Source organism: Mytilus trossulus, chromosome 1 (genome assembly GCF_036588685.1).
Source record: "Mytilus trossulus isolate FHL-02 chromosome 1, PNRI_Mtr1.1.1.hap1, whole genome shotgun sequence".
In the NCBI taxonomy this organism is placed as follows: domain Eukaryota; kingdom Metazoa; phylum Mollusca; class Bivalvia; order Mytilida; family Mytilidae; genus Mytilus; species Mytilus trossulus.
The window spans coordinates 41,129,612-41,144,989 of NC_086373.1; the positions used below are offsets into that span (position 1 = coordinate 41,129,612).

At 33.8% G+C, this 15,378-nt stretch overlaps 2 protein-coding genes across 2 annotated transcripts; one reads left to right on the plus strand and one right to left on the minus strand.

Moving 5' to 3' along the window:
* Nucleotides 1–816: 816 nt before the first annotated feature.
* LOC134724608 (zinc finger protein 761-like) lies at nt 817–2,991 on the plus strand. The gene has a single exon (XM_063587735.1). It carries the CDS (start codon nt 1,654–1,656, stop codon nt 2,872–2,874), a length of 1,221 nt encoding a protein of 406 aa, XP_063443805.1. The 5' UTR covers nt 817–1,653; the 3' UTR covers nt 2,875–2,991.
* A 1,356-nt stretch (nt 2,992–4,347) lies between these two features.
* LOC134718255 (ficolin-1-like) lies at nt 4,348–15,105 on the minus strand. Its single transcript, XM_063580781.1, has 6 exons — nt 15,084–15,105; nt 12,608–13,168; nt 11,660–11,737; nt 10,078–10,395; nt 8,458–8,599; nt 4,348–4,571 (listed from the first exon to the last, which is right to left on the minus strand). Exons 1-6 carry the CDS (start codon nt 15,103–15,105, stop codon nt 4,409–4,411), a joined length of 1,284 nt encoding a protein of 427 aa, XP_063436851.1. The 3' UTR covers nt 4,348–4,408.
* Nucleotides 15,106–15,378: the final 273 nt, after the last annotated feature.

A 15,378-nucleotide genomic window follows, 5' to 3' on the forward strand; every position in this document is an offset into this window, starting at 1 on the left:
TATCAAAAGTCATAGGTAATTAGGGACAGGATAATTGTTTTTCTAGCCCGACTCCTCCTTTATCCACAAAAAAATCCTTTTTTATTTGTTTGTACTCTATTAATTTTAATGACGCATGAATAATTTTAGCGCTTATCTGTATATTATGAACATTCAATAAAGGGGACATCCCGAAATTCGAAAAAAAGAAATCCGGGATCCCAAAATGGTCAATCCTGAAATTTCGACCTTAAAAACACCCGTTCCAGACGTCCCGAAAGTGTATTTTCCTTTTATTTCAATTCTCAGTTGAATAATTGATCCACAGCGGTCAATGATATATTATTCAGACCCTCTCTATTAAACAAACCCTGTGACTGCCGTGGATAGTATACTGAAAATGATATCAGACAGAAAATACACTTTATTCGTAGTATATGTATTTGTTTCAAAGTAAAAAGAAAACGCAAACCGGAGGTCTAATCTGACTTAAATTTCGTCCAATGACGGATATAAGACAGAAAATACAGTGTTTTCGTAGTATTAATGTATGTTCAAAGTATACAGAAAAACGCCAACCGGAAGTCTAATCTGACTTAAAATTTCGCCCAATGACGGAAACATATCCGGACGGTTTTTTTCTCGTTTTTCACCTAAAATAACTCAATCTGAATAATCATATGAATGGATGACAAATGCGATTATGCACTATACCCATTGGACACAGAGGCGTGATGATTAATTTATTGTGGAAAGAAGAGAAGCGACACCAAAAATGAGGTCTTCTCGTTTAATAGTATAGATGTACAGGTGCCAGTGCAGATAAAAACATGTGTGTGCTGATTTACGGATATCTGTGTGCTATGAGGTTGGTTTTGAATGCCTCATAGTCATCAATGTCCAATAAGCTAGGCGGTAGTTCATTCTAGTTGGTGATGGTTCTTACAAAGAAGCTATGTTTTCTTTGTTCAGAACTTGATCCTAATCTGACAAATCGTCGTTGATGGAACTGACGTGTCATTCTTGCTGGTGTCATCAAGTATTCTGGAATCGGAATAGCAATAAGTTGGTGGATTACTTTGTGAAACAGGAGTAAACGTGATGTTTTTCGTCTCTCCTGTAATTGGGGCAGTTTTAGGTCCTCTAATAAAGATGTTACTATGCCCGGGTCTCCAGAATACTCATGCCTGATGAATCTGGCTGCTCTCCTTTGGACCATTTCTAGCTGTTGTATGTGTTTTTGGAGATGCGGGTCCCAGACACTGCTAAATTAAAGGATAAAGAAATGTAGGACCACTCAGACCCTTATCTATAGTCCTATGATATAAGACTTCGTAAGTGCATATCGTTTGCATTCAAGGTTTTTTTATCAGACATTTTCTTTTTCACTATCAATGTTCCTGTTTCAACATTGATGGTAAAAAAGAAATAATTGATAAAAAATGTTGAATGCAAACTGTATGCACCTACAGAGTTTTATATTATATAACTACCGGTACCTCATCTATTGCTGTACAGGACAGCTCAAACATATTAGTTATAAGAATTTTAAAAAGAAATCTTCAGTAATTACATGTTCTATCTTTTTCAGTTAACTTGAAGATTAAAAAAAGGTAGATAACCCAAGAAATTCAGACTGTTTTGAGAAAAGACAACCAATTATATTACCTTATCATGGAGGAAGAATCCTACATAGTGATGCAGAATTTTGATAATGAAGAACTGGGTTTGTCTTCAGCAGACCTTAATACCATTATACAAGTTCCTACATTAGAACCTTTTATATTAAGCGAAGAAAGTGTTCTGGAAAACATCAATTCAATTAATGCCAGTGGTATCCATGGTGACCTTTTGGAAAATTTAGATCAAATGGAACTTCATCTAGAATGTGATGATGATGGAAATTATGATATGCCATCTATAAGTAGTGATGCTCATGTTTTACCTACTGCTCTTTTTGGGAATAATGTCAGCTTATGCATATCTTTCTCAAATAATCCATCAGTAAAACTGGAAAAAGACCGTAAAAATGTATACCCCTGTTCACTCTGTAATGCAGAATTTAAATTTGAATCAAAGTTTTGTAAGCACATGTTAAATGATCATCAAGTGACAAATCCATTTCAGTGTGAGTCTTGTAACTATGCCGCATCCTGTAGGAAGGTACTTTTAAAGCACTTCAAAAGACGTCACACCAAGACGTCAGACTCAAATAAACCTTATTTTTCTGATGTTACAAGTGCTTCCCAAGAACAGAATAGACAGGCCCCTATTAATGATACAGTTTTACCAGTCACAGAACTTGAATATAAGACATCTGGTGGCAGTGATCGAAGTGATATTTCACATCAAGATCAAAATACCAGTAAAAGTGACAGTCTCATTGTTTCAGTCTTAAAATGTTCTCAATGTGATTACACATGTAAACAAAAGCGAAGTCTGCTTCTTCACATCAAACACCATTCAGGTGAATTTGAATCGCAATGTGATATATGTCAAAAGAAATTTGTTACCACTACTGCATTTAAGAGACATTCTAAAACTCACCACGATAATAGACCATTTGTTTGTACATTTGAAAGCTGCGATAAAAGTTTCAAAGTAAAAAGTGCATTAACTGATCATGAAAGATATGTTCATAGAAGAAGTACATGTATCAATGAGAAACAAAATGGTCGTCAAAAACAACAGACTACGTCAAAGAATTGTGACAAGAAATGCAACTATAAATGTACTTTTGATGATTGTGAAAAGTCATTTAGAGATTCTTATAATTTGAAGACACACATGGCAACACACACTGGTGTGAAGGAACAAAAATGTCTGCATTGTGATTTTATATGTGTTCAAAAAGCTTCTATGAACTGGCATTTAAAATCAAAACATAAAAAATAAATTTTACCCTAAAAGTTGAGTTTACAAACATACATACGTCTTTTTTTTACAACAAATGTCAACCAGCAAAAGATGAATGGTTGGTGCATTGCAAAAAATTTAGGATGGCCTTTACATTTATAAGCAAAGCTCTTTGATGTTTATCAAAACCTATCATATAAAGTTGGTGTTGTCGAGCCTGCAACTTTCGTTACAGAAAGCTCAACATAGGGATAGTGATCTGGCCACAGTGGTGTTAGCTCACTTCTTTAAAGCAATATATTTTAGAAGGTGGAATACCTGGATGCTTCATATTTTGTATATAGATGCCTAATGTTACGAAGTTTCCGTCAGTCACATGTCCATTGTCCTTGACCTCATTTTCATGGTTCAGTGACCACTTGAAAAAAAAAATTCAGATTTTTTGTAATGTTGAACTATAAGTATTATAGAATACCTATATTTTGTATGTGCATACCTTGCAAGGTCCTCATGCCTGTCAGACCGTTTTCACTTGACCTTGACCTCATTTCATGGATCAGTGAACAAGGTTAAGTTTTGGTGGTCAAGTACATATCTCAGATACTATATGCAATAGGTCTTGTATATTCGGTGTATGGAAAGACTGTAAGGAGTACATGTCTAGCGGGCAGATGTAATCTGACCTTGACCTCATTTTCATGGTTCAGTGGTCAAAGTTAGGTTACTGAGTTTTGTTCTTTTTATCTAATACTTAATATCATAGGTCAAGTATATTTAGTGTATGGAAATATTTAATGATCTATATGTCAGTCATGCAGGTTTTATTTGACCTTGACCTGATTTTCACGGTTCATTGCTCAGTGTTAAGTTTTTGTGTTTTGGTCTATTTTTCTTAAACTATAAGCAATAGGTCAACCATATTTGTTATATGGAAGCATTGTTAGCTGTACATGTCTACCTGGCATGGTTCATCTGACCTTGACCTCATTTTGATGGTTCATTGATCAATGTTTAGTTTTTCTTGGTTAATGTTAAGTTTATGTGACAGTCGTAATAAAGCTTTATATTTAGGAGTATCAACATAATATCAATGATTAGTAAAGAAGGCGAGACATTTCAGTGTGTGCACTCTTGTTATACATATAAATGATTTATTCAAGAAAAGGTAATTATACATGTGATAATTTTCAATTTCCATGTTGGAGCACAACCAGGTTGATTTTATTATGTAAAGGAATAAAACATGCTGCAGTTTAATAATTTGTAGTGATGGTTTATACAAGGCTTCAGCATTTTATGGAAACTATTCTTACTTGGAAAAAAAGTCTAGCCATCAGATATTTGTCTTATCTAAAACCAGTGAGTTCAATTTCCATGGTTCGGGCTTCAAAATGCATTATGGCATGATAGGGGGAAAATGACCTTGGGGTCAAATACCATGTGGTATAATGACCCTGGGGTCAATTTTCCGTATGATATTTTGGACCTGAATTCACTTTTCAGGGGGTTCCATATACCATATGATAGCAGCACAGTGAAAAATTAAAGAAAAAACAGTTTTATGAAATAACTTTTATTTTGCTCTTATTTTCATTTCAACATATCTCAGTGAGTACTGTTTTTGTTTTAGTGGATACCACTCTATTCCTGTGCCTTCTGTTGTTGGCTGTCCAAAAGATTCACCATAAGTTCTGTGGCCATATGGTCCAGTCAAATATACTCCATTCAAATTGGAACTGAAAATATTATAACTTTTAGCATGTTAAGATATAAGATAAGATAATAATACATTAGTAAAAACAGCAGAAAATGAAATCGTTTTTAATTTGTGTGTGTGCAAGTTATTAGAAAGACATGATGACTTGTGATATCTGCCAATGGGAAAGATTTCATGAAATGCAATCAAAACCTTTTGGGACTGACTTGATATCAAAATGTTTCGAAGGCTGATCACTACCTTTTTTTAGCTCACCTGGCCCAATTGGCCAAGTGAGCTTTTCTCATCACTTGGCGTCCTGTGTCGTCCGTCGTCCTGCATGAACTTTTACAAAAATCTTCTCCTCTGAAACTATTGGGCCAAATTTAACCAAACTTGGCCACAATCATCATTGGGGTATCTAGTTTAAAAAATGTGTCCGGTGATCTGGCCCTGAAATGTTACTTGTAAGGAAATTTTGCTGTTTTTTGTTATTATCTTGAATATTATTATAGATAGAGATAAACTGTTAACAGCAATAATGTACAGCAAAGTAAGACCTAAAAATAAGTCAACATAACCAAAATGGTCAATTGACCCCCTAAGAAGTTATTGCCCTTCATAGTCAATTTTTAACAATTTTCATAGGATTTGTAGATTTTCACTAACTTTTTCCACAAAAACTGTTATAGATAGAGAAATTGTAAGCAGCAAAAATGTTTAGTAAAGTAAGTTCTTCAAACACATCACTATCACCAAAACACAATTTTGTCATGAATCCATGTTTACTTTGTTTAATATTCACATAGACCAAGGTGAGCGACACACGCTCTTTAGAGCCTCTAGTTTGATACACAAAATAAAGTGCATTGACCATAACATTTTATATAATAGCTATATATATAGTGTTTCCATGAACATTTCCAGAAATTTAAAGATGTTATATGTGCTCAGATGTTCAAGGCACAAAATGATGTTTCACTTGTCATGAAAATTATATAACTTTTGTAAGGTATCTGTTCTAAAAAATTAAATTATGTCATTGTTAACCTCATCTTTAAAAATTGGAGTTATCTTCCTTTGTCTAGAATATCTATTAAATCAACAACAATCAATGCAATATTTAATTTTACTTCCCACTGATAAATTGAAGACATCTTTACCATTCAGTGCTTCCAAGCAATTTGATTTGTTTAGTTTTTAATGTAAATAAATGTATCAGGTTTTCATTTAATGAAATGTAAAACTAATCATAGATAATTGATTTTTTTACCTGAAAAACTTCATAATATGTGATCTTAATATGTTGCATCTTTAAATTACCTTTCATTCAGCTTTTAACCATAGATATTTTCTTGGCTCATGTTGACCACAATTTCGTTCACATTTTGTGGAACACATGTTAAACAAGTTTGTTACCAGATTGAAGTAGAAAGATGGTGTTAGAATATTCAAATATTTATGTTACATCGTAAATCACCTTTTAGCCAGAGATATTTTCTTGGCATATGTTGACCACTCTCTCATTCACATTTGTGAAACACATGTTAAATAGTATGTTTCCAGATTGAAGATTGACAGCTTTAAAATTAATATATAGATATAGGAAGATGTGGTGTCACTGTGAGTGCCAATGAGACAACTCTCCATCCATGTCATCCATATACATGAACTTATGTTGTCATTACATCTTGAATGACCTTTTAGTCAGTTTCCTGGCACATGTTGGTCACTTTTTCATTCATGTTTTGTGAAACACATGTTATACAAAATCGAAGTAAAAAGACACTGCTTTAAACTGATTTACATGGCCAACACATGTTGTATACCAAAACAGCAGGACACTTTGCTAGCAAAACAACCTTTAACCAAGTAAGGTGAAGCCGCCAGTCTACATGTACACTTTACCTTTAAAACATATAAACTGTTCTTAACAAGACTGACAAAAAAGACCTTAGTATCTGAGTGTCTGGATTGAGATCCTTCAATTCTCCATTACTTAATAAATTTTGCTCATTATTCTCTATTCTTCTCTAATTTGTTTCTGAACATATCAATGATAACTCTAGTCATCACAGAAGTGCTGACTACTGGGTTGGTGACACCCTAGGGAAATAAATAAATCTCCACCAGCAGTGTCTACTTTAAACACACAACAAATAACCAAAAATACTGCATATGTTATCTGTTACACATAACAAATTTCAAACCAGAAGTATTTAAAAGTAATGGTTAGTATCAGCAGCCATACTTGAATAACTGACCACTTAGCTTGTTAAAAATTCTTGTTGTTCAGTGTGAGCCAAGGCTCCGTGTTGAAGACCGTACATTGACATATAATGGTTTACTTTTTTTAAATTGTTATTTGGATGGAGAGTTGTCTCATTGGCACTCACACCACATCTTCCTATATCTATAGACCTACAAACAGACTGGAGGAACCTTGTTTTACCAGCAAGACTGGAGTAACAAAACACTTTACTGTACCACAGGCGAAGCTTCAGCTACCAACGAGACTGAAGTAACTCCAACACCTTACCTGTTAGTTAACTTACACAGGTTAAGCCACCTACACCAGGCTTTAGTAACCGAACAATTAGTTACACAGGTTAAACCTACAACCAGACTGAAGTAACTCAATACTTTAAACCGAAACACAGGTTAAACCGTCATCCAGACTGAAGTTACCATGATACTCATGTTTAAACAGCAGTCTGACATGAGTAGCCATGTTCAACCACTAATCAGGATGAAGTTACTGAACAATATACCTGTAATACGTGTTTATAGCTTGTTGTTCGGTGTGAGCCAAGGCTCCTTGTTGAAGACCGTACATTGAACTATTATGGGTTACTTTTTTAAATTGTTATTTGGGCGGAGAGTTGTCTCATTTGCACTCACACCACATATCTTCCTATATCAGTTAATCATCAACCAGTTCGAATTATTAAATACTTTACCTGTAACACATGTTTAACCACTAAGAGGGCCCTCATGGGGTTTTTGATTATGTGATTACTTGGCCGTTTTTTTAATGATTATTTGATTATTAAGCCAAATATTTCATGATTATTTGATTACCTAGGACTGTATTTTTAGTTTATGATTATTTGATTACTAAAGATAAGCAAATATTTAATGATTATGTGATTATATTGGCAAAAAAATGGTGATTATGTGATTACTAGGACCCCCCATGAGGGGCCTCACTTAACAGATGATGTAACTGACTACTTACCCGTAAACCTCATGTATCAGCAGCAACCTGACTTGAGTAACTATATAATATTCTCACCAACCCGACTGAATTATATGTTAACCATCATCAAAACTAAAGTAACATGAAACAAATGTTTAACCACTAACCAATTTGAAGTAATCAGATACTTAGCTGTAAACACAAGTTAAATCATCAACCAGACTTAATCATCAGATAAAACCACCAACCAGACTGGAGTAACTGAACTCTTTATCTGTAACACATGTTGAACCATCAACCAGACTGATACAACTGAACACTTTACCTGTAACACACGTTGAACCATCAACCAGACTGAAGTAACCGAAAACGTTGAACCATCAACCAGACTTAATAATCAGACTGAAGTAACTGAACACTTTACCTATAACACACGTTGAAACATCAACCAGACTGAAGTAACTGAACACTTTACCTGTAACACACGTTGAACCATCAACCAGACTAAATTAACTGAACACTTTACATGTAACACACGTTGTACCATCAACCAGACTGGAGCAACTGAACACTTTACCTGTAGCACACGTTGAACCACCAACCAGACTGTAGTAACCGAACACGTTGAACCATCAACCAGACTTAATAATCAGACTGAAGTAACTGAACACTTTACCTGTAACACACGTTGAAACATCAACCAGATTAAAGTAACTGAACACTTTACCTGTAACACTGGTTAAACCACCAACCAGACTGTAGTAACTTGGCACAGTTCTGAAAGCTGACATCATTGTCATGATCTGGTGTACTAAAGGCCATGTTATTGTGTCTTAACATGTAAGATGATGGATATTTAAAAGAGTCTCCTAAAACAAAGTCGTAAAATAATTGCCGTTGAATTTTGCATTTTTTAAACGGGAAATTGAATTGTTAACCTCTCGATTATATACAACTTTACGTTACTTCGCGCTAAATTGTTTTCTGACGCAACCAATCAATGACTGACTTTAAAAGATTTTCCAATTAAATCTATTTGCTTGGTATTGTTTGCCGAGTTACTCCACTGCTTTGGCATATTTATCAGTAGCATACTCCAGGGAAAGCGATGTCAGGATTAAATATGAGACCAAGAGAGAGGACAAGGAAATCAGAGAGGATGACGAAAACTACCATATTTCTGAAACTTCATTTGCACTGCACCGTCATCAAGATTATGCTGATTTTTTTTAATTGGTTCGGTTGTTTTTTTAATTGATACAGAAGGAGTGAAAAGTGTAAGTCGAACCAGGGTGCTTTCATCCAACATTATTTCTGATTAATCTTTTCGGGTCTGTTCTTATTTTCATCTTTGTTTTGTCGGGATGATGCATTTGTTCCGTCTTTCTTTGATATATATATGTTCTGACTTAATAAAAAAAATTAATTAAACAGTCTGTCACTGCTATGTCAATATTATCTTTAATACTTATGAAAAAATGCTCATGTTATGTATGAACAAGCTTATCCTTGTTGCTCCTCGCATTTTGTCGTTTAAAATCAACCCTCTTGCTTGTTTTTTGGTTTTTAACGCCGCCTTAATTACTTACTTAAATGAACAAGGCAAATAGCAAATGAGCGGATAATTTTAATTGAACTGTTTGAAAAAACAAAATTCTTAAAGACAGACAAGAGTTGTCGTTCTTCAAGCTGTCACGATCTTTCAACATAGGTTTCAGTAAATTGTCCGTATAGTAGGACTTCATGTAGGCCTCGAGATGTAGGCTAGCCGTTTCAATAATTGATAAGCACCATGAGCACGTTCCAAAATCATGACAGAGAATTCGGGGCAAAAGTACACATCATATTATTATTTGTTATGAACCTTCATGGTCATGCACTTTACATGAAACATAAATGATTTTTTATCATTAAACTTTCCTCTTCTATACTGGCTTATAACTAATAACTAAGGAGTCTTAACTTAAACTATATGTTAACGTTATCCATGCATGGTAAAATGGTGGGTGTTTCATATTTTTCATGTCGGTTCTTCTTGGATCCGAAAATATAATTTTTCGAAGGGCCGTACGGTGCATGCCTATAATTGCTTACATCCACTTCATTTGAACTTTTGGAGAATAGTTGTCTCATATAGCAATGTATCACACCATATCTACATATTTTTTTACAAAAAAAGAACAGGTAAACTTATTCAGAATAGAGAAAAAGGGATAATATTAAAGAATAATGGACAAAATGAATGAAGAATAGCGAAAAACGACATAACTTTTAAAGATTACAGAAAGAAAGACCCCTAATCCAGACCCTCAAGATAAAATGTTTTGTTACTTTAGTATACACGAACCTGCATCGCCAGAAATCATTTGTTGAATTTTCAGTTTATACTTTTCTTGCTCACTTCCTACATGGAAACCACTATAAACCGCCGTATAGTTTTTCCCATCCCATGTCATCATCTTGATATGTAAAATCACATCTTTCCCATTTGTTAAAGCATGCAGGTTTTCGTTGCCTATCCAGAATTCGTGTAAAGGATTTCCAAACCCTGCTTTATATTGGTTCCAATTCTGATTAAAACTCTGTTTACCGTCTACTCGTCTCTGTATTACAATCCATCCACCTCCATCATTTTGTAGGTCACAATAAGCTGTTATTTGCTTACCTTCAAAGTTGTGAAACACAATAAAAAAATGCCAATCAAACATATTTAAAAATACACAATTACAGAAGTCTTTTGCTGACCTGAAATCCTAGGTTTTTTTTTATCTTGGGCTTTTTGTTACTTTTTTTTGTCCACTTGTTTTTTTTGGGGTTATTTTTTTGTGATGTTGTCTTTCCTCTCCTACTCAAGATTTTGCATGCGCGGATCCAGAATTTTATTAGGTGGGGTGAGGTCCTGGAGAATTATGAGTGAGATGTCCTTATTTTGACAAAAGTTTAACAAGCAACACAACGGGTGCCACACGTGAAGCAGGATCTGCTTACCCTACCGGATCACCTGAGGTCACCCCAGCTTTTGGTGGGGTTTGTGTTGCTTGCCTTAGTGTTTAGTTTTCTATGTTGTGTTTTGTGTACTTTTATTTGTCTATTTGCATGTCTTTTTATTTTTTAGCAATGACGTTGTCAGTTTATTTTCAATCTTAGAGTTTGACTGTTTCTCTGGTCCTCTTTATCCATACATTAGATAAATTACAAATGTATAATGCTTCAATCGCGCCAGGTCGAACGTATGCAAATAATTGACAAGACGCACGGTATAGTTGTTTTTGGCTTAGACTTTGGGTCTCATTGACGTATGACCCGGTCGTTTTATATATGCTTTATAAGTCATCTATGAGAATTAATAAGATATATCATAATGTTAAAACTGTACACTGGATTTTTATATCATAAATGCATTTAATAAACTCGTGTATTGTCTCAATAACAATCGGCGATTGTTCACTTTCTCTATTTAATGTCATACTATTTTTCAACACGAATATTTGATAGATTATCCTGTGTTAAATACTCTTTAAAATATCATTTATATTTGTCATATGCATTTATCATTTGATTTTCTTTTCTTTCATGCACATTAATGAGTTTTAAATCAGTTAAGGTCAACTTTACAATAAGGTGTGTTATTCTTTAGAGGTTCAATGATCTGATTTGATATTTGATAGGATAAAAAATGTTATTTCATTGCATACTTTCGTAACATATTTTGTGAATTCGTCATTTTAACATTTGAGATGTTTGTACAAAGTTCATATCAGTGGCTGATTCAGGGGAAGTGGCGATCGTACGTCCGTCTTTGATTTTGAAAATAATTCCTTTTTCTTTAGAATAAACTCAAAAAAGTTTTCGCCTCGCTACGCTCTATGGTATTTATTTTGTTTTAATCACCTAATACACTACTTCTCATATAATTATTTTCTACTAACCATTTGGTAAACTAAGGTCATACAAACCACTTCTATGATGTCCATTTCTTCCGAAATCTTTACAGTCGTGGTGTGGCCCTAAAACATAAATGATTTAACTGTAGTTCTTGCGTCAAAATTGTCTCCGGATACATCTTTTACTTTAAGATTAAAATAACTAAGTAAACAAAATCAAGAAGCAGACAAAGCTGAAAAAGTAGAAATGTTAGATATTCATGCAATATTAAGCAAGAACAAACCATCAGGAGGTGTCTTCCTGAACAATATTTCGGTGTCCAAAGTTCCGGAATCGCGTATGATTTTACAGTCGGATTGAAAATATACTTGTGTCAGTTCTCAATTCTTATCCCAAATGATCAATATATAAAAAGAGTTGAATTCAAGTTCCTAATATTTCGCGCCTTTAAAAAATCTTGTGTTGTGTTGTAAATGCTCATTTTGTAGAACATTACAGCTTCCGTCACTGCATTGTCTGATTATGATTATATGGTTTTTGTTCAGCTGCACATATGTCACAGAAATCTAACGACAACGGAGAGCAAGTAAATTAAAGTTCTTTTGACGACATAGGTGCTTAAGTTACTGTTAACCAACTTATTTTCGCGGATACTTTATTTCGCGTTTTACCCTTTCTTGACCACTTCGCGGCTATTCAATTTTCCGATTTTCTTATTTACTTGATGAAGTTTTATAAGGAATGATCCAAGTTTTACATATTCGCAACGATTTATATTCGCGTTATTTTTCTACTCGCGAAAGTCGCGAAAATAAATCACTCGCGAACATAAGTTGGTGTACAGTATACCTTTACCAACAGTAACTACTTCGTAGTAAGAAAGGAGGAGAAAATGAGGGACTCTAAACGGAGCGAGGACATGCAGAGAATGCAAAACGCCAGTATCAAATAATTGAACAGGTAGACCGAAGGTTACATCAATAAAGAACTACCTGCTCGAAGGGTGAAGGCAGTTGCAGAAATAGCTGACGAGGTGTTTTGCGATGTTGTTTTGGTTGTAGTTGACATTGTTTTCGACGAGGTAGTTGGTGATGTCGTTTTGGTTGTAGTTGATAACGTTTCAGTTGACGTAGAAGCTATCGTGGAAGTAACTGGCAAAACAGTTCCCATTGTTGTACCTGGAAATGTGACTGGCGAAATACTAACTGTCGGTTGTGAAGTGTTAAATATCATTCTTGAGGGAGTCGAATTGTGCTGTACAGTTGATGAAGCCACAATCAACTTTGACGTTTGTGGATCCTTTCCGTTTTGCGAACCTGATGGTGTGGATATTTGTGTGGATTTAGTTTCCGAGGCCTGCAACCGATTCAGTTCCAGTTTCAAGTTATTTACAGTATTCGTAACTTGACCCATTTCAACTTTAAGGTCATTGTATTTTGTGTTTATATCAGCACAGTCACTACATGCTGGACATGCATTTCTATTAGATTCCAAAGCAGAAAGTCGCTCTTCAAGACTATCGATTGTTTTGAATATATAATCCTGGCATTCAACTGTATAAAGAATCGTAAAAATGAAGCACACTATAAACATCATTTCTCTTATTTACGATGTATTACACCGGATAAGATAAGGCACTAAACACGTATTAATATGATATTTATTGAACCGAGGAAGTGCCCTAGCTATGCTTAAATCTGTAATACTACTAGATCATCCCTCGTTTACTTTGACTTTGCACAAAATTGTGAACCCAGTATAGTAATATGTATGTTTATGCTCATGAGGTGAAATTATCACTATGTATTTTCCGAATCATGTTAATTTAAAACTTGAAAACAGCTTATTTTCAAAGACCAAAAAAGCTCCTGACTTTATTCTTTAAAATCGCTGCAATAAAGAAAAAAAAGGGAAAAAAACATTAATTCTGAGATTACTTCGACAGAATTAGTTTGCTTTTTAGGATAGACTTTTGAATAAGAAAACTAATTATAATTTGGCGTTTCTAGATACAAATCTATACTTTTTATTATTTTTTTACATAAATAAGGCCGTTAGTTTTCTCGTTTGCATTGTTTTACATTGTCTTATCGAGGCCTTTTATAGCTGACTATGCGGTATGGGCTTTGTTCATTGTTGAAGGCCGTACGGTGCTTTATAGTTGTTTTAAAATGTTTATGTGTCATTTTGGTCTTTTGTGGATAGTTGTCTCATTGGCAATCATACCACATCTTCTTTTTTATATACTGCTCAAGGTTGTAAATGGTTATTTATGATTCTTGCTACTTATACTATATATATAAATCAGATTAGAAAACACACTATTTTGAATAAGTTGTTAAAAAGGAGGAGGGGAAATTAGTCTCCCTCTTTTCACAATTTTTGATAAAAGTGTTTCCAGTTAAATAGTGTCCATTTCTATTAATTAAACTGAAAATCGAAGAAACGTTCCTTTGAGTTCAAATTAGTTTATCCAAATTTGTTTCATTTCAGTAATTCAAATGTTTCTAAATATTGAAAAACTCTTGCACTTAGAATTTGCATAAAACAACAGTTCGGCATGTCCCATTAATCAAAATCTCGTTTACACTGCGGCAGGTAGACTCCACACCTGCATAAGTTCTTCAGTTATTTACTTGCCTTCTGATGTATAATTTATAATTTTATGCTTTGTGTAATTTGTTTTGTTAATATGCAATCAAATCTTCATGATACAAAATCAGCATGTATGAATAAATAAATAAATATAAAATATATTTGCTTGACGAAATGAAAGCAAAATATTGACTCTATTGGACACGAATTCAATAGCAATTCAAAAATAACAAATAAAAACTTTTCGATTTTACACTCTGAATACAAATTTTCATTTACCAATCTGATTTATTATTTAATTATTTGTAATTTCACAGGTCGGAATTTTAGGATATACTAAATTTGTATTTTAGAATGCAATAAATGTTACATACACTCATTAGTTTTTTCAGATATAAATAGTCCTTTAGTACCAGCATTTTTTAAACTTCATGCATTTTAATGATGTTTTTATAGCTTAATAATGTAGGTATATATCTCAGTTTTGTGGTACTCCGATTATTCGTCCTCGATTGGACATTTTGAAGATAATACAAAAGGAAGATTTCGTTTAAATATTTGCAGTATGATATTTCAGTTTATTTCTAAAATGATGTAAGTATTTACCAATACACTCTGCTGGTGGAGCAGTAATAATACGATTGGTGTCGCATTTGGAGCAGGATCCACTTATCCTTCTGGAGCACCTGAAATTACCCCCAATTTTTAATGGGGTTCGTATTGTTAAATCTATTGGGTTGTGTGTGCTTTTTTTCATTTGTCTTTTTATATGGCGTTCGCAGGTTATTTTGACTTTTGAGTTTGAGTATTCCTTTGCATGGTCTCTTTCGTTTCTCTTTGGAAATTATTTTGAATGTTATGAAGTGAATTTACCTTGTGCATAGTTCTTATTCATTATTCGGAGACAAACCGACAAAACGGACACAATCTATAAACGTAAGTCTGAAATGAAAAAAAGGAAATATTTCAAAATATTCAAACAAACAAACATTTTTACCCAAGCATAATCAAAATTAAATGTACAATTTAAAACGCTGCTTTTACAGATAGGGTTTGACCTCAGTTGGGTAACAACTCAAATTGCACCGCAGATATATAAATATAAAAAATAATATTAAATTTATTTTGATTCCAGGGTCCACAACATAAAGGTGTCATAATCCGTTTT

What these genes read in the sequence shown, in the direction of transcription:
- LOC134724608 (XM_063587735.1), top strand. Translation starts at nt 1,654, where the DNA reads ATGGAGGAAGAATCCTACATAGTGATGCAGAATTTTGATAATGAAGAA.
- LOC134718255 (XM_063580781.1), bottom strand. Translation starts at nt 15,105, where the DNA reads ATGAATAAGAACTATGCACAAG. An exon ending in GAATAAGAACTATGCACAAG is followed by an intron (nt 13,169 to 15,083) that starts GTAAATTCACTT and finishes TTCTTTATACAG; the next exon opens with TTGAATGCCAGGATTATATA. An exon ending in TGACCTTAGTTTACCAAATG is followed by an intron (nt 10,396 to 11,659) that starts GTTAGTAGAAAA and finishes ACAACTTTGAAG; the next exon opens with GTAAGCAAATAACAGCTTAT.